The sequence below is a fragment of the Metarhizium brunneum genome, chromosome 3, assembly GCF_013426205.1.
Source record: "Metarhizium brunneum chromosome 3, complete sequence".
Taxonomy (NCBI): Eukaryota; Fungi; Ascomycota; class Sordariomycetes; order Hypocreales; family Clavicipitaceae; genus Metarhizium; species Metarhizium brunneum.
In genome coordinates this window covers 331495-349899 of record NC_089424.1, presented here as the reverse complement: position 1 = coordinate 349899, position 18405 = coordinate 331495, and the positions used below count along the sequence as shown (strand labels likewise).

The 18405-nt window shown below is 52.8% G+C and overlaps 8 protein-coding genes and 1 non-coding gene across 9 annotated transcripts; 2 read left to right on the top strand and 7 right to left on the bottom strand.

The window, feature by feature from the left end:
* Positions 1-522: 522 nt before the first annotated feature.
* BSD2 (Metal homeostatis protein BSD2) lies at positions 523-1659 on the bottom strand (the record flags this gene model as incomplete). The annotated part of the gene is made up of 3 exons (XM_014684991.1): positions 523-1086; positions 1145-1549; positions 1633-1659. 3 exons carry the CDS (start codon positions 1657-1659, stop codon positions 523-525), a joined length of 996 nt encoding a protein of 331 aa, XP_014540477.1.
* Positions 1660-2411: 752 nt separating this feature from the next.
* Positions 2412-2946, top strand: G6M90_00g053530 (uncharacterized protein; the record flags this gene model as incomplete). Its single annotated transcript, XM_014684990.1, has 3 exons — positions 2412-2429; positions 2514-2702; positions 2803-2946. The coding sequence occupies 3 exons, from the start codon at positions 2412-2414 to the stop codon at positions 2944-2946; spliced, it is 351 nt and encodes a 116-aa protein (XP_014540476.1).
* Positions 2947-3272: 326 nt separating this feature from the next.
* On the bottom strand, positions 3273-4454 carry FUM11 (Tricarboxylate transporter FUM11; the record flags this gene model as incomplete). Its single annotated transcript, XM_014684989.1, has 5 exons — positions 3273-3774; positions 3850-3997; positions 4070-4201; positions 4265-4285; positions 4352-4454. 5 exons carry the CDS (start codon positions 4452-4454, stop codon positions 3273-3275), a joined length of 906 nt encoding a protein of 301 aa, XP_014540475.1.
* A 778-nt stretch (positions 4455-5232) lies between these two features.
* On the bottom strand, positions 5233-7017 carry sit1_0 (Siderophore iron transporter 1; the record flags this gene model as incomplete). Its single annotated transcript, XM_014684988.1, has 1 exon — positions 5233-7017. The coding sequence occupies one exon, from the start codon at positions 7015-7017 to the stop codon at positions 5233-5235; it is 1785 nt and encodes a 594-aa protein (XP_014540474.1).
* Positions 7018-8537: 1520 nt separating this feature from the next.
* Positions 8538-9266, bottom strand: inhA_1 (Isonitrile hydratase; the record flags this gene model as incomplete). The annotated part of the gene is made up of 2 exons (XM_014684987.1): positions 8538-8756; positions 8832-9266. 2 exons carry the CDS (start codon positions 9264-9266, stop codon positions 8538-8540), a joined length of 654 nt encoding a protein of 217 aa, XP_014540473.1.
* A 375-nt stretch (positions 9267-9641) lies between these two features.
* G6M90_tRNA00000077 lies at positions 9642-9713 on the bottom strand. The gene has a single exon. It is a non-coding gene; the product is annotated as a tRNA-Gly (tRNA).
* A 118-nt stretch (positions 9714-9831) lies between these two features.
* On the bottom strand, positions 9832-11926 carry G6M90_00g053490 (uncharacterized protein; the record flags this gene model as incomplete). The annotated part of the gene is made up of 4 exons (XM_066130564.1): positions 9832-10717; positions 10780-10916; positions 10976-11343; positions 11422-11926. 4 exons carry the CDS (start codon positions 11924-11926, stop codon positions 9832-9834), a joined length of 1896 nt encoding a protein of 631 aa, XP_065986727.1.
* A 914-nt stretch (positions 11927-12840) lies between these two features.
* G6M90_00g053480 (uncharacterized protein) lies at positions 12841-13287 on the bottom strand (the record flags this gene model as incomplete). Its single annotated transcript, XM_014684985.1, has 2 exons — positions 12841-12915; positions 12976-13287. 2 exons carry the CDS (start codon positions 13285-13287, stop codon positions 12841-12843), a joined length of 387 nt encoding a protein of 128 aa, XP_014540471.1.
* Positions 13288-15803: 2516 nt separating this feature from the next.
* G6M90_00g053470 (uncharacterized protein) lies at positions 15804-18050 on the top strand (the record flags this gene model as incomplete). The annotated part of the gene is made up of 2 exons (XM_066130563.1): positions 15804-16813; positions 16946-18050. 2 exons carry the CDS (start codon positions 15804-15806, stop codon positions 18048-18050), a joined length of 2115 nt encoding a protein of 704 aa, XP_065986734.1.
* Positions 18051-18405: the final 355 nt, after the last annotated feature.

The following is an 18405-nucleotide window of genomic DNA, read 5'->3' as shown; positions in this document are numbered from 1 at the left end:
CGACGACTGCCCCGCAGAATTAGACCATGTCAGGTCTACGTCTTAACACACCATCATGTTCCAGCCATAGTGTACTTTTGCCCTTGTAGGTGTCAATGACCATGGCAGTGAGCTGTGTACCTCAAGATATTATCATTGCCAAGACGTAAACAGCCGTCCATCGCCGTTTTGGCTTGCAGGTCAAGCGAACGTACCATCAACAAACCGCATGTCGACATAAGAGGCTGTGCATTACAATAAGGGAAGTCTATGCCAAGCGGCATTTGCTATTTTTTGCTATTTCAACGAGAAGAAAGTGCGAAGTTCGTGCCTCGCCTAGTATTGGTTCAACATGAGCCCAGTGCAATCCCATCCAAAAGGGAAAAAAAAACGAGCGCAGAATAGCAGCAACGCCGAAAAGAAATGCCAAATGCTTATCCAGGTCCGCGAATCCCGTCTCTCGGAGTATACTTGGGGAATCCAATCGCCGTTGTATACACGACTGAAAGGGATGAAACGTCAGGGTGGTTAAACACTCGACCGCTAAACCACTCGTTCGGGGCTCTCTCCCTCAGCAACAATCGGCACAGCCAGTCCTCGATCAGGGCTCTGTAGCACTAGTTGCTCATGTCTTCGAGCCTTCAGGAATTCAGCCACACTCTTGATAAGGATAAACCATCCTACCACCATCAGCACATATCCCATCCACTCGCTTCCAGTAATCGTCGTCGAACCGCCATCTGTGACATCGCCTGCGTTAAAGTCATGTGAGTTTGGATCCGGCGGAGCGGCATAGCCGTCAGGGCCACTCATCACTGGGGCATCGCCGCTTCCAGAGTCCTTCATGTAGAAACCATATTGTATCAGTGTGATTCCTAGACCGGCACGCGATCCGTTTTTGGCGGCATGTGTTGAGTGGAGTAGGTATGTGAGCAGAAAGCCAACGAGCTGGAAAGAGGTCGATATCATGCCGTTCCATATGAAGGAAAACACTGAGCCAACAGGCATTCCGTCAACATAGACTTCATCCAGGCCGCCCAGGCCAGGTGCCAGAATAGTTGTTTCCCAGTATGGCGGCGCAGCGTCGGCGGCGGCTTGCTCATATGACTATGGCGTAAAAAATTAGCAAAGGTGCAAACACGTCATATGCTGGCAAGAGTCTTACCGGCGGCTGTTCATCCTTCTCAGAGTCTGATCTCTCAGGACGTGCCGACATGTTTGCGAAAACACCGTCTGTGCCTACACCGCCCCCAACGACTCGTGGTCGTGAACCCGATGACGAATTTGGTTGTGCTAGCGTCGGCTGGGGAGATGACGGCTCATGATCGACGGGCGGCAAATTGGTGGTAGAAGGCGTGGTATTATGTCTCACGAGACGTTGTCTATCGTCGGCTTCATCGTCACTAGCATCCTCATCGTCAAACGCATCTTCCAGGTCCGGGTCAACACGATTTCGTCGAGTCAGAGAAGAGGCTCGTGAGTGGAATGATGGCGGCGGCGAGCTGGGGACCGGGTGTAAAGGTTTTGGTTCGTACGACGATTGGAGGTCGTCGTCATCGTGTTCATTAACCTATCGTGGGCAATTAGTAATGCAGCGCTCGCCGGATATAGAGCGCCAGGAAACTAGGACCAAATGGCAGAAAAATCACTAACCCGTTCGTATCTTCCGGGACCAGGCATCGTGACTGATGCCGCGATGACAGCGACGACTGAGGGTTGAAAGGGAAGAGTTGCTGATCGGTTGTCAGGGATCGCTGCCACGCACGTAATCAAACGAGGGGAGGCGGAGCACGAGTCAGGGATAACGCCTTCTTGTGTGATGCAAGAGCAGAGGGGGCCGACAAATTCGAGATACGGCGCACGAGTAGGGAAAAAAGTGAAAAGAAATCGTACAAAGGTATTCGAAGGAACGAACTAGCAGTGGATTAAATGGGATAAATGACGGGTACCCGGCTCTGAGCGTTGAAGAAACGGACTGACGAAGGACTTGAGAGCGGACTTTGGGAGGCAGCACTGAGATTGCCAGCTAACCAGACCCGACCTCGATCAATGCATCTAAAGCAGACATGGACCTCAGCGCTGGTGGCAGCAAGTGGAAACCCCTAGAACGCCCGCTACGGCCACTAAAATCAAGATGCGAATGACCGCATCATCTAATGGAGCGACCTGAGATTGGCACTGTATAGATGGCCGAAAGCATCTAATGCCAGACAGTGTGAACCTTGAGCCACATACATTATGTGGGCCCCGCATCTGTCCCTTGAGCACGAGAGTGGAGATCCGATCCACCCGACCGACCTCACGCTTGACATTTTATCTCAATTATGTAAGTCATCATCGGTTGGCCCAGGACAGAATCGTTTCGCCATAGAAACAGCATCACCAGCACCTCACCAGTGCCAGTACCAGTACCTCACCACCAGCGGACAGCCATGTCGCGCTCAATAGCGGTAAGCTCCACGCTGCCCTCCTCTGTCTCCCTCCAATTGCGATGCCCAAGCTCAATCTTCTAACACTAACCACCACCACCTCAGCGCCGCATCTACGCCGACGCCTTTGCAAAATGGCCCAAGCAAGACCTTCGGCCCGACTACCAACTCCAAGACGTCCTCAAAGCCGCCGTCGAAGAGCGCTACAAGAACTATAATCCCGCCATGGAGGCAGAGGAGACATTGAAGGCGAGAGCTCTGCAATTCCTTGTACAGGACAAGTTTAACAACAGGGTACGTTAGTCCGCCACTCGCCGACAAACGAGACTACGTAACCATACATCTGGATACACTTTCCTTGCATGCATCAATTGGTACTGATGTTACGATGCAGTATAAACTCAAAGGGCCAATGCTGGAACCAAAGAGCCAGCCGACCTATTTCCAAGATTTAGTACGAGAGATTGAGGAGGCGCCGAGGAGGACGTGGCTAGAACGATTGGGCAAACGACTATCCGGAATGATTCGACTTCAATAATGGCGTTTCAAGCCGATTTTTACATTGCTTCACTCCGCTTCGATAGATGTAATGTGTCGGAGAATGCACGAATGGGCTCCCTGGATATCCCATGACTGCTTGAAATAGAGGGAACAGGGGAACAGGATACCCCATCCATGCCACGAGACTAGCTGTACGATATGTGTACGAGATAGCAAAACGTGAAAAGATAAAATGATATTTGCATCGTATATTATCCCAATGGTCTATATGGCTCTTTTCAAAGTCTACCACTGCATCGCGAAATGTTCACACTCGGCTACAAAACGCCCAAACCCCGGCCCCAAAGCCACCAGAAGCTCAGCTCAGATATACTTCATTTCCGGATCCAGCCTGTCGAACAGCTCCATACTCTTCTCGTACATGGTAAACACAATGCCGCCACTCAAGACCAACCTCGCCAGCCGAGGCAAGGCACCGCTCCAAAAGGTCAACACGCCCTCCTGCTTGAAGATCATGGTCGCACAGCGGAACGTGTTTCCATACTGCTGGCGAGCCTCGATGCTCTGCATCCGCGTCTTGATGGTGTCCAGGGGCTGCGTGACAAACACCGTCACCAGCCCGGCGAGCCCGCCCATGGCAAAGGTGCCCACGGCGCCGAGCTTCTCCCCAGGCGCCGTGTACGACTCGGCCATTTGCTTGAGAAAGGTGTACGAGCCGAAGCGGGTGGCGCTGTTGGCCGCCTGGCGCGCCGTCGTCGGCACGAAGCCCTGGAAGAAGCCGCGGATGCCGCGTTCGCGCGCAATGATGGGCACGGCATGCAGGAACCCGCGCATCCGGGGTTTGGGGGACTTTTTGTCGTCGATGCTGCGAGGCAACAAGGGCGGTGTATGTCAGCGGGTAGATTCGGCAAAGGGGACTGCACGCGGAGCAAATACGTACAGGGTCGTCTTGATGCTCTCCGTCGGCGTCACGGCCAGCAGTGATTCTGTGACACCAGCTCCAAAGCCGGCGAGGACGGTTCGCGGGCCAGACAGCTTTCCATCAGCGTCGGCAAGCATCCTCTTGTACTGGTCGAATGCGACGAAGCCTACAAATCGCACGGCGGGCTATTAGCACCGGGCAGCACCGCGACGGACGGGGGAGACTTTGGCCAACGTACGGATGCCAGCCTTGGCCGAGTTGCCAATGATGAGCGTGGTGCATCCTGCGTACCATTGCTTTCCAAACGGCGGCCAGGGCAATTTCTGGCCCTCGGCCAACCGCCTATTCAGCTGCGATCTGGTCTTGGCGACTGCGCAGGTTAGTATCGTCGCTATTCGACACGCCGAACCGGGTTCGAGGGCCTACGACATACATTCCGCAGGATATGTAATGGCTAAAACCAGAGTATTAGTACGGCATTGGTGACCAGAATGTAGTCCGGGGGGATTGGGCAGCATACCAATCTCGATGGCCCCAGCAGTCGAGCCCGCCAGAATTGACCGCAGAGCGCTGGGCCTCTTCTTCTTGTCCGGGTTCGCGGGATCCTGCGGTTGCGACGCCATGGTGCCTGCTGGTGGTGGTGAGCAGGACAAAGTTGGTCGTTGGCCCAAGATGACTGATGGACAGGCGACGGCAATACAATCACGGACGACGGCCGAAAGGTGGCCGATGGCGGGCCGGTCATTTTTTTTGAAATTGCAAGTGCCATCACACGTGCTGCCGGCCGGTGCCGCTGGGGCACCTGGGTACTTAGGTACCTAATGTTAGGTGCTAAGTGGTCGGTGGTGGTGAACTCAGCGCTAACCGCTTGGGCCTGGCTGCAACTGCGCATGTCTGGTGGCTGCAACATTCAGTAGTGGCTCAGGAACAGCACGACATCCGGACTCAGACATCTGCAGTGCCGCGCAGGGCCATAGCTGAATGCATGCATCACTTACGTGGCACATGAATGCACATGGCCGCACGGGCAGATTCGCAGGGATTCAATCATCATATCTCACCAGACTCTTGCATGACCAGACAGGCAGGCACTGTGCACGGAGTATAAGAGCCAGGGACCAGACTCCAGTCCTGCCTGCTGGCATCACAGCCAATGTCACTCCGCTTCACACCTGCACACGAGTAAAACTGTGTATTCCATGTGCAAAATTCAAACCAGTTCCAAGTCGTCATCATAAAATGCCCTCTCTATGCTCTTATTATTCGCAGGGTATCCGGATCTCGGCTGCGACAACCCCATCACGCATACTAATCCCAGTCTAATCTCAGTTTACCCGGGCAAATTTCCAATAAATATATCATGCTTGCAAGTATAAAGGTATGTCCAGTACTCCGTATCTATCATGCATTCTCCTCATCTGTCTCGAGCGCATCCTCTTGCACCTGCCGCTCCGAAAGCTTGGGGTTTCTCAGTGCCAGGGCAAACGCAATCATTGGTATGCACAGACACAATCCCGCCGTGCACAGCAGCAGCTGTACCGACTTGTAGCTTTCGATAATGGCGCTTCGAATTTCCGTGCCAACGGGGTACTGTGCCACTATGGGAAATGGTGATTTATAAATGTCCCGAGCAAGCGTCTCGTTTGGTTGAAAGGCCAGGTTCTGTTTCAGCGTGGGATACAGGGCTTGGCTCCAGATAGCGCCAGCTAAACAGGTGCCAAAGGCGCTGCCGACGTTATAAAACGACAGGTACAAGCCGGTCAGGATCGCAACGTGGTCGCGAGTCGCCGACGCCTGGATAGACGCCTGTGTTGGGTACGCAAAGAGGCCGCTGGCAAGTCCCATGAGGACCTGCCCGCTAATGATGCCGGCGTGCGAGCGAGCCGTCGCGCCCCCGGGAAAGTTGTAAAGCACGACAAAGGCAACGGTGAACAGAATCGTGCCTCCGACAATGATGGCTTTCAGTCGTCGAACTCTGTAGACCACGAGGCCTACGATGACGCCGCTTATAACGCCAAAGAAGGAATAAAAAGACAGAATGCGGGTCGCCGTGCCGATGGAAAAGTCGAACGCCACGATGAGGACCGTGTACAAGTAGTTGCCCTGGACATACCAGGCAAAGTTCAGCAAGCTTCGAACAGCGAGGGCAGACCAGACACCGCGATCGGTCAAAAGGTGGAAAGGCACAAGGGGCGTCTTGGCACCGCGGCGTTCCCAAATGATGAATATCGGCACAAGGACGAAGCCGATGCCGAGCGACAAAATGACATAGGGGTTCCTCCAGTGCTCAGTCGTCGTTCCAATAATGGAGACGGGTGCGAGTATAAAGCTGAATCCTCCAACCATGGTGACGAGTCCAACGACGTCGAGCTGGTCCGCCAGCCCCTTTGTCGATTTTCCGAGCCCCAAAAAGTTCCATCTGTCGCGGAAGTTCTTGGGCGCACCGTGCTTCGGCAGCGAGACTCGGCGGTCAATCTTGTACAAGGTGGTAATCAGGGGCAAGGAGCAAATGGGATAGATGATGCACCACATGCCAATACCCCAGCGCCAAGTGGTCACGGCCAAGACGGCAGACGTCACGTTGCCGCTAATCCAGGTGTTGACGACAAAGGGCAAGGCAGGTATGTAGCTGAAAAACACGCGGGCTCGCATAGATGAGAAGTCGGCAACGAGAACCTCGAGCAGCAGCACGATGCAAGTGTATCCGACCTGATAGATGATGGCGCCGACGCAAAAGGCATACACGGATGAGGCGGTGGACTCAATGGCCATGCCGACAACGTAGCAGAGGGTGGACGCCACTACGATTTCAAAACGGCCAAATATGTCTGCGATTTTGGCCGCTGTCGGCTGGACGGCCACGGCGATGACGCTTCGGAGCACATTGATGGTGGACAGATACGAGTGTAGGGAGAAGGAAGAGGTAGCGTACGGCTGGTAGGTTGAACGGACTTGGCTCTCGAGACCATAGGCATACCCGACGAGGAATATCCCAAAGAAAAGCCATGCTCGCTCTGCAGTCGTAAGTTGCGATGCCACTATTTCCATTCGTGCCACGCCAGGGGCTCGGCTTCGGACACGGCCGGCGTCAGGCTGGGATGGCAGAAGGGATGTCTGTTCGTGAACATGTTGGGAGCTCTGGGAGATGCGGCCGAACAGCGGTGTTTGAGACGTTGAGCGCGGCATTTTGTCTTAGTCGGATATCGGCAACGGGCCGCAGTCACGGCCTTGCCTTGCACGATGGAGGATGGATGGTTCACAGGTCCGAGGAAATGGCGCAGGGTGTTTGCAACTCATGGCTGGAGGAGGGAAATCAAGCAGGAAGCAAAGAAATCAAAAAAGAAGGACACGAGATGTCCGGTAGTCATCAGGAGAAGGGGCAGGGGGTGAGCAACAGACAATGTGACCAGTGTGTGGCCGACGTGAGCGAGGCAAGCGAGCGCGGGCAAAGTGACTTGCAGTGGCAGCGACTTGGCTGGGCATCAGCAAGGCACATGTACACATGTGCACCTGGCATGGGCAGCTGGACAGCTGGTGGGAGCATGCAGTCGGCTGATCAGATAAGATCAGTGATCGGCTCAGGCGGCTGAACGTGATTGACGGCGGTGGTAATTTTAGGCCTCCGGGGGGGCGCTGCTAGGGGGGGCCTGGCGCCGCTGGGGCCTGCGCCCGCTATAAATCCCAGTGCCCAACGGGCCGTCCCAGGCAGCCACCCCACTGTAACCACGTCATCCGACAGTCACGTTGTCACTGCTAGTCTTTTGCATGCAAATGCTGGGTTTGGACCGAGGCCAAGTACGCACGCAGCTTTGTACCTGAGTTTCACCTTTTGATGTCTTTGTTGTTCTTTTCCTCGTTCCTTTTGCAAGCGCCAGTGCCGTTCCGTCTTGTGCCGTCACACGGAGAAACATGGTCATCATGTCTCTTCCACTTTCATGCTGTTGCACAACCTCAACCCAGTGCCATTCATCCCCCAGGACTTGGGAGGCGCCCGTTTTGGAATGTGGAGCCGAACTCGGCATCCTTGGCCTCATCCTCTGAACAAGGGCCCCCGTGGACCGTCTCAGCTGAGGTGCTCCGTAATAAATGGCATTGTATCTGCGTGTACTCCGTATGTTGTGTATGTCCTCCTTGCCTCGGCGGTCCACGTCGCGCGAAATAGTCCGAGATACTCCGGAGTGACAAACCTTCTTGTCCGCTCGTACGCTTACCAACCAGCCAGCCAACCAACCGTCGGAATACGACGTCCAGGAGCGGCAAACCGAGAAACCCTGCACACAGCTGAACCATCGTCGGTGACCCCAGCGGCTAGGAGCTTGTATCACGGGGTACTGTTTTGCCATGTTTTTGTGCAAGACATGAGGTGCATGCAGCAGGACAGCTGCCTGATCTGGGTACATGTACGTACTACCTGGGCTGCGTCGGCTGCGTGTGACTGACTGACTCTTGCCAGGTCCGTCCTTCAAGACCTGACTGCGAGCCATGCAGGTAATTAAATACTACTCGGTTGTCGTCCGGCGGTCCGTCCGGATGGGCTGCGAGGCTGGAGAAATGAAGCTGCGGCTGAGGTGGTCAGCCCCCAAAATTGACTTTTTTTCTTTTTGCCCAACATTAGGCAGTCTCTTGCTATCCTAGAAGAACGTCTATTCTATGTACTCCTTCCACCACAACAACGCGCCGTGCCAGCCTGTCCAAATGTACAAATCTTACACCAGCGACGCAAAGGGGTCGTCAGCCGAGTCCGTGTTGCGGATATACTCGGATCTTCGAGCAATATCGCCCGCCACGTCGGGCCCATATATCTCACTGACAAAGGCGTACATCATGTCGATTCCCGCAGAGATGCCCGACGAGGTCCAGATATTACCATCCGTGACCCATCTGGCCTTGGCAACCCAGTCGACCTTGTCATCGAGGCTCACAACCTAGGGTGCCATTCCGTGTCAGCGTCATCAGCGTACATACATACACTTGCGTCCGAGACAAGAAGGAAACCATACCCATTTGTACGCAAGCTTATTCGTAGTCGCCTTCTTCCCCTCCAGCAGGCCCGCCCTCGCCGCCAGCGAGCTCCCCGTACACACGGTCAACAGATACCTGAGCTTGGGGTACGTGGCCCGCAGAAAGGCAACCAGCGGCTCTGTCGACTCGAGCTGTCGCGTTCCTCCGCCGCCGGGGACGAGGAGCACCTCGAGGTCCTCGGGCGCGTTGTCCAGCGAGTGCGTAGGGACGACGGACTGGCCGACGGTAGGGCTCGTGGGCTTGACTTTGGTCGACACGGGCTCCAGGGTGGCTGCTATGATGGAGAAGTGGACGGGCGCCGTTTGCGACAGCATGTTGAGGATGTCGATGGGCCCGAAGGCGTCCAGCGCTTGGAACCCGGGGAACAGGAGGATGCCATACTTGACGGGAGGGCTGTCGGCCACCGGCGACATGTTTGCAGCTGGACCTGAGTTGATTGAAGTCGAGGTTGAGGGAATTGATTCAGAGCAGACGGGACGCAGCTAACATGGCGTTTCTCTTCAATGTTGCAAAAGCCCCACCGCATTGACAGGGCCCAGGAACAGGAGTGTATCATCATGATTCATGTCATGTCGAGTTATTTTTGCGATTTTACTATTATTATTGTTGTTGATTTATCTATCAAATTCTGCACTGAAAAGGATCCAGTGTCTAAAAATAAGTCATCAAGATCAAGCGTGTGACTGCGTGTCATGTTGCAACCTACCGTGTGGTGTGGTGTTGGATCCGCAACGTTTCGAGAAGAACGAGATGTGGAATAGCGCACCTCCTCGGCATCCACCACGGCAGCGGCCATGGTGTAACGGTTAGCATGGCTGATTTCCATTCAGCCGATTCGGGTTCGACTCCCGATGGCCGCACACGTTCTCTTTTTGCTGCTGTCAGTGCCCGCTTCTTTTTTCCATCCGTCGACAAACCACCAAACACAACGTCTACCCCACAAAATAAAAAGCAGAGAGCCCACATACAACGGCGCCATCAGAAACAAAACATGTAGCGCAGACCTGGCACCATGAGTCGACGATCCCACGTCTCGTCCTGCCCAGCACCGGCTTCAACTGCCGTCTTTGCCCAAACAGCCTGCAGGGCAGAGACGGCATCCAACGGCCCCAGAGCACCAAGGTAGTAGCACAGTCTTTGCAACGACGCGCATATAAACGTCTGCTCATGCGACGTTGCGACTTTTGGATCAAGTTCCATGCCCGCCACCCAAATCGGCCAAAACGAAAACTTGCCCACCCATGCCGGACCACTGCTCTTCTCCATGGCCCAGAGGCGGTGCAAGGCTTGCAAAAGTCCGTGTAGCGCAGACTGGTGTAGGTTTTCGACATCAAGAGGAACCTGTTGTTTTGATTGAAGCGGAGCAGCGACGAGGGACGCAAGCGAGTCCGGCACGGATTTGCCACGGTCCATGTAAAGCGTTCGAACGCAATATAGCATGACGGCGTATTGGAAGGCTCGGGCTAGATCCTCCGTCATGGCTTGAATCGTGGCGCGCGGCACCGCAATTGCTCCATTTTGACGAGCATCTCGAATCTCGGGGGACCAAGATGGCGGAGAGGAGGAGCCGAGCTCGAGTAACCGAGACTGAGCCCAGGCTGCGGCATCAAATGACGCGATGCGGTGGAATATTTGCGAACATGCCGTATCCAAATCAGAGCCTTGTCCCTCGACCCCCTGACCAAGAGTGCGTATCTGGTTGATTCGTATGATGCATTCGAGGAGTCGGTTCGCGCAGGGAAAGTCGGAATTTGCGCCGTCCCTGCAAATCGTGTCCAGAAACGGCACGTACTCGAGCTGAGCGAGTGTGTCGCGGGAATTCAGCATGTTGCTGGGTGTGAATATGGCACCAAGGACGTCCACGCTGACCATGCTGTCAACCTCGTGCTCCTTGAAGGGCAGACATGGCTCGGAGAGTGAACCTACAAGACAAACGTTGCCAAGCCCTCGCCGATGTTTGCGTTATTCTCCGGCAGAAATGTTTGGAAACCGCCGCGCTGGGCGATGATGGCTCTTGCGGCATCAAGATGGGCCGGCCAAGCCCCAAAGGCGGATTGCTGGATCTATTCGCACCGTCAGTTCAGCATGCAGCCGTGGCCGCTTCTGAATGGGCACCACGAACCTCTACCCTCACCAGGGTAATGATGGCCGCGAGTACGACATCACTATATCGGAGCTCTTGATCCTTCAGGTCCTCACCGAGCTGCCGCAGCGTGCGAAGGTGATGCTTGAATATGATGCCAACGGACGGGTTTTGAAACGACGATATGCGGTGTTTCGTGACATGGACGAGCTGGCTACGGACGTTGCTCGACGTCTGTGGAAAACTGTCCTGCGTCGCGTGGCACCGTATGACCTGGTGCGTGAGACAGCACGAGATGACCATGTCTATGATGACGTCTGGGAAATACCGCCAGTACTCCAGCTCTACTCTATGAGGGTTGACCTCGTTGTCGAAGAGAACCATGTCTGAAACAATGTACTTGTTCACTAGTTGCGAAAAAAAAAGGCACGTCAGTCTCGCTCTTGTGAAAGGGTCATGATGCGAGGGCAAAGCGCGTGGCATACTATAATCCAGCATGGAAAGGGCCAGCATGTTGTTGTGATATCCTGCAGGTACCAACTCGGACGATACGGCCTGCTTCTTGGCCAGTGCTCTCCTGCCATCCTGGGAGTCTGCGTGGTTCACAAACACCCATTCCGGTTCATGGCGTGCTTGAGGCTCCGACTGTGCCGGGGACTCTCTTGTATTCTTGGGCATCAGCACCAATCTTGGCCTCCCCTTCTTTTTCCCCGTCGCCGCCATCGACTCTGGTTCTTTTGTGCTCTCATCTGTCGACTTTCCCACCTGCGCAGGCGATTTGGGCTGCACCCAGAGAATTGCCCGTGGCCCGTAGCCCAGACATTCCACGCCTCGTGCCAGACACTTGTTGCAGCTGGGCCTGGTGGCATCGCAGCGAAGCCGCTGACGCCGGCACGTGTGACAAGGGCCGCCTCTACTGCCGCTGGAAGTCTCGGCCGGGCTGCTTGTATGAACTTGCCAAGAGGCGGTCCGTTGATCCGGCGGCGGCATTGTGGTGTTGCAGGATTTGTCGAGTTCGCAGCTATGCTTGCCTGGCAGAGTTCAGGCACTGGTAGCAACTCAGGCCAATGAATACTTCAGATAGATCCATCTGTCCGGTCACTCGGAACCATTTGCACTGTCGGCCGGTCGGAGATGACATGGGGTTACATTTCAGCCCTCTCAACAGAGGCTGTGTTGGTGAGCGCCCGGAAACGCCTTACCGGGCGTCCAGCCAAAACCCTGCACCGCTTAGAGGCCTGTCATTGTGGTTGTTGGATGGTAAATGGTGGGCTGTGGCGGTGGGCGCTCACATGCTGACGGTTGAATTTGGCCGTATTATGAACTCTACATGAAGACTATACCAGCGTCAATCCCTATTCTTGTCGACAGTCTAGGTGTGGATGCCCATCCAAGATCCAGGTTGGTCCAATCACCTCTCTTTATATATTTATCTAAAAGGCCATACTGTTCTACAATAGAAAAACGTGAACAAATTGAGTGTATAACAAGGCGCTCTGAGGTGCAATAGAAAGTGAGGAACCAAATTGACGTCAGTCTCTTGTGAGTGAATAAGCAAGTGGCGAGGAACACTGGAGCTAAAACTGGGTTTTTACTCTTTATTGCCTATTAGCCACATGGTCGGCAAGTTGAACTCGAGCATCTCTGTCGTTTTAGGCATCAAGGATATGTCCGGCCTGCATGTACACTCATTCACATGGCTTTAATCGCAACACCAAATCACCAATAATTCTTGAAAGAGGGAAAAGGGTGGCGGTATATTTCTCCTACGCTACTTCTTGTCCCATCATGCAATAGCCGGCCGAGCTTAAACTCCTGGAGGAGAACTCCATACAACGACTATAGCGTTTCCTTGTAGGTCGGAAAATCACCAAGACCTCGCAATGCAAGACAGCCCGAAAGGTTTAACCCTTGATTGCAACTTTAAAGTCTTTTGCAATGTTCCAATAGTCTTGATTATCTGCTTCTCGCCTCTTCTCCTATAGTTTGCTGTATTAGCTTCATTACTCGCAACTTAGTCAGCTTTCTAGATTACTTACTTGCTCATCCAGTCTACCTGGTGCCTCATCAGCTTTCTGTGCTGCTATATTAATGAGCTCCGCCAATTGGTCCACCACGACTTTCGCCGTCTTGATCAATTCCACTTGTTTAGTCGACCGATCCTTCCATTGTTTATGTCTTTTGGCTTGGTCATCCACGCTTGTGCCTATACGCTCCTCCACATCCGCGTTTTTCTCGTTGAGGGCTTTGAGGGCCGCATTGAGCTTGTCAACGTTTTGACGGGGGTCCAGAGCAGGAGCGGCTATAGCCAGCCCAGAAAATACAGCAAGAAGAACACTTGAAGCTTTCATATTGATAAATGGAGTTAACGAGTGTGGAATAAGGAGTAATCCTTGGGATGTATGTAATAATGGGTGATGACTATTAGATTGCGAATTAGCACCTTGGAAAGTTTGAGACGGGGTGTGCAGCGGACATATATATAGATGTATGCATCGGTCTTCTTCTACACAAACGTGATCAATGTAAGTAGCGTAGTGTGTACATGATGTGCTCTTGTTTCTCATGTCACCAAAACAGCAGCCTGACTCGTGGAAACTCTGGCGGCCGTGCATGACGACAACCTCCGGCGGGTCGAATTGCACACTATATTAACCGCACACGATAATGAAGGACATAGCCCAAGGGTCCTGACCGGCATTCCCCTCGAAAATCTGCATGCCAAGGAGTCGCAATGGTCGGTATTCTACGGCAGATGGTTGTGACATGACTCACGCATGGTAGCATGCTACAACCCCAGCTTACCACCAAACAGACACACTCTATAGTCGTTATGCCAGGCCCTCGTGACGCGATATTATCATCCCTCTGCGTAATTAAATGGATTACGACCGCAGTCAAAGTAACACCCGAAACAACTCCCGGATGCGGGAACGTCGGAGTTTGCGTCAAGTATGCTTAAGTGGTGTCACCACTCAGAGCACCAATTTCCATAGAGGGAGCTCAAGGATATTGAAATAGATGCTCACCAGCTCAGAGGTTTGCTCGGAACTGATTCCATTGCATTTCCACAGTTTGTTTTCCTATCTTGCAAGGGTTCGATGCCAGAGCGTCATGTGGCTTGCTTGACATGAAGCCAATATTTGCCGACCTGAAAATGCAGCCCAGAACAGATGTCCTTATCTTATTTAATACCGGGCATCCCCGCGGCTCTGGCATTTTAGTGACTGGTGTTTGGGTGACTCTCGTGGGCAACGTAGCACTCGAGGGCTCAGGCCTTCTCAACCCTTCACCCCTGCAAAACTCAAACCAACAAACGGTTTTTTTTTCTATTGCCGCTTGGGCACCGTTGCCACGTGGGATGAAGTAATATGTCTTAGCGGCAGCGCCATGATCACATCATCATCGCCTGAGTCTGGGCACTTAGCTTGAGGCCGCGGCAGCTAGGATTATGCTTCTTGGGGTTCAATTTAAGCCGCCCTGCGTACAAGCCTGACCTATAGCAACACGTGCACGTTTAGGTGGATGAAATAGATGAATAGTAAAGAAGAAACTTTACGAAGTATTGGCCAGGTTGAGAAAGATTTGAATAACACTGTTGGGCATGACGTAAGATCAGAGGAGCTTGCCATTTTCGCCCCCTTTTGATGCACTACGCAAGGAGACTGTTGCAATAGCGAGATATCTACTCGCCCATGAGCACCATCGTAATGATAGTAGAATTTTATCAATATATACTACATAAACGCATGCGCAGCTTGTAGCCATGCAGTCAGAAGCTTGTTTACTAACAAACTTGTTTTTAGGAGAAATAAGAAACATCAACTATGTTATCGCCCAGAAGGCGGGGAAATAACCTTGTCAGGAATTTGGGAGATGGCCAATCGTTTCTTGTCTGGGACTGTAATTGGAAAAATCCTCCACTGGTCCAGTTGGACGATGAGATGAAGCACGAGTAGCCACCGGCACTGTTGTGAATGTGATTTTATGCCAATTGAGGCTATTATATCCACGATGCCAGGTAGTTCCCGGTGCTTGTCAGCGAAAGTAAACATTCCATATACATAGCTTTTGTCCTCATAATCCGCTGTATGCGCTCATGCAGGCGCATTACATTCTCCGGGTTGTGTTGGCTCGTTTCCGGCAGTTCGGCTGCCAGGGGGATTCCAGTGGTAGCTGATAAACTCTCATTATTTGTACTACATATGTAGTCACTTGACATCTGCAGCGAGCTGCATTACTGGGTTTTTCTCGGCAGCCTTGCTATTTTGTAACAAGACTTGTCAAGCAGCTTGCGAAGATCAGGCCACAAGGTGGCGTAATAATATTGACGGCCGACTCTGATGAAGAGCTGTGTGATAGAAATAACTAGTGACTTTAGCCGTGAATCGGGATACAAATAACCCAAACATGGTAGAAAGCTAGGATTGATACGGATTGTCACGGCTAAAGAGACACATCTACTCTTGTAAATATCACAGACACAGGGGCTATGGAGGGCCTTATACCGAGTTCATATAGCCGAGAAAACGGTGACATGTTCATCAATCTTGCTTCCATACTCCTCTTTTGGCCGCTTTGGCAAGAGTGATAGAGGCAGTCTACGCAGTAAGAATGCAGCCTCCTGCCTGGTGACATTGCGCAACATCGAGCCTGATATGTATTGGCACCTGAGGGTAGCGTACAGCTACCTTAAGATGCTGCCACTCAGCGAAGTCGAGTGTGATTACCTAAAGAAAACCCAAGAATGTCACCTATTTATTTCAGCCGCAAATGTCTTGGAATTCAGCGCGTGGTCTCCGCATCATCTTGATTAGCGACCTCATCGCGGTCAATCGTCGGCCTTGTCAACATTGTTTGTTGGAACATGTCTTCAAAATCCTCTGCCCGAGGCCTCTTTAAGGAGTTCGGGAGAAAGGAAGAGGAGGGGATCGGGGCGCAGAATAACGGAAAAACACCACAAAACCCTGCCGACACGCCCATGGTATCGCAGCTCGAACGTAAAGCGGAAACTTGGATGACTAGCGACCCGTCCCATCTTCGGAATCCGAACGACGGCCATCCTATTGAGCCTCAAGCAAGCGAGCAGGCCAAGCCGACTGTCCAGTATACACGCTCTGCATTACCCACGACTTCCATAGTCCACAATCCCAGTCAAAACGATTCCCCAAGGCCCTCTGCGCCTGGGACGACTGGCGAGCACACGAATTCGCAGGCGCCACGCAAACAGAGATATAGGCTCAGCCTCACTAGTCTGAGCATTCAGTTTTCCAAGTCGCCCGAACCTTACGAGTACGCTCCTCTACCAAGAGGAAAATACACCCGATACCTAGTCCTACAACCCGGAAAGGACAAGGAAGCCCTCTTGTGCCATCTTCACACTTGTACGCTCACGGACTTATCGGAGGTTGAGATCATCTCCTACGTATGGGGTAGCAGCAACAAGACCAAGCGGCTGTGGTGTGCCGGAAAGACTATCCCCATCACAGTGAATTTGTGGGATGTGCTCAGACGGGTTCGATTACCGGATGCACCAAGAACGCTGTGGGCAGACTCGATCTGCATTAACCAGGAAGACCCGAAAGAGAAAAGCGAGCAGGTCGCGCTCATGGGCCTCATCTTCGGGGGGGCCAAAAGAACCCTAATCTGCCTCGGCCCAGACAATGGACAAGGCAGCCTTGTGGAATCTCTGCTAGGCGACGTCAACCAGATGATTCAACAGTTCGGCTCTTGGGATCAAATACCACCCCTAGGCCAGGACGACCCCATGGCCAAGGATCCTAGATGGGGCTTTCTCGGCAACATGATCGTCTCGCCATGGTTCAGCCGTGTCTGGGTGGTGCAAGAGGCTGCTCTCTCTAGAGATGCCCGTGTTCTGTACGGCTCGACGGCGTTCCCGTGGCCGGATTTGGTCCGAGTTCACTTTTGGCTCCTCCACAAAGCCCAATTCCTATGTTTCAAGCACTGACTATTTATCTGCGATGTCCATATAGCCGGTCTTTGGAACAGAGACCGGCCAGACTCGGAAAACTTTGTTGCGTTTCTAGCCCGGGCAAAGCGTCTTCGGTGTTCAGATGCCAGAGATAGGGTCTATGCGTTTCTCGGACTACGCATGGCCCAGGTTGGTCTTGGAAGTGGCCCGATTGTGGTGCCAGATTATCAAAAGCCGAATGATGAAGCATTCCATGAGCTGGCGCTCGAATTTCTCAAGCATACGAATGACCTATGTATTCTGTCAGCAGTGGATCACACTTCCGAGACGCTCAAATCCGACCTACCATCTTGGGTTCCCAGATGGGACTACGTTGCTTCCACTGACCAGTTTGGTCTTCATGATGTGCCATACAACGCATCACGAGGGATGAAGCCGACAAAGCTTAGCTTCGTCTCCTCGGCAGGCTTGAGGCTTCGTGGGCTTATCCTCGACCGAATTCACTTCCGATCCAAGGCCCTTCCCAAGGGTTTGCCTACGGCTCTGTGTACTCTTTGGGAAGGGTTTTCTCTGCAGAACCAGAATTCGCTGACGATCCTGTGGAAAGTTGTACCTTTGCCTCTACAGAATCTGTTAGTTCTACTTGCAGAACGGATTCCCGACAAGAACAAGGATTTTTTGGTCAATCTTTGGATATACCTAGCCAAGACGAGGCATAAATCCGCATACGATGATGGCGAGCGTCTGCTTGCCTTTATCAAGACGCTGCGGCGGGGAGCACACGAGGGCCGTTGGGCCTTGACGGCGGATGAAGCGGCGTTTTGTCTGAGGCTTTGCAGGAAGAGCGCCTCTCTCGGCTACGCGAACATGGCTGAGATAGAACAGGTAGCGCAAGGCAGTGATGGCAGAGATTTCAGACTTCATACGAGTGCGTGGTGTACGGGTCGGAGGTTTATCCTCACAAGCAACGGCTACTATGGGCTCGCTCCCGAGGCTGCCGAGGAAGGAGATGTTTGCTGCATCATTCCTGGTTTGAGGGTTCCTGTCATACTGAGAGGGATGAATAAAGAACAACACTACAGACTGGTTGGAGAAGCGTTCATCTTTGGCTTGATGGAAGGCCAGGGTATTGCTAACAGGGAAAATTGGGGTTTGAAAGAGGAAGATGTCATCTTGTGCTGAAGTCCGTTTCTTTTCAATCGAATTGAACTGTTTATGGCGTCAAAAAGGTATCCAGGCAGACAATCTTGGGCAGATGGTACCAACCAACGGCATTCCATTCGCAACCTGCACAAGAATTGTTACCAGTCAAGTTGGTACACGGAAAAGACCCAACGACTTTGAAGCCCAGCAAAGGGGCTTCACCAACAAAGGACCTGTCGATTGGCTACACAGATTCAACACATGACCGGGCAAGAGCCCTAGGCACGGACGTTCCCTTCATGTATATATATTGACTATATAGTAGTCACTCTTCTCTTCCTTCCTCTTGTAAAACGAAAGACCTTGGATATCCTTCAGGATCATCTTTCAATTC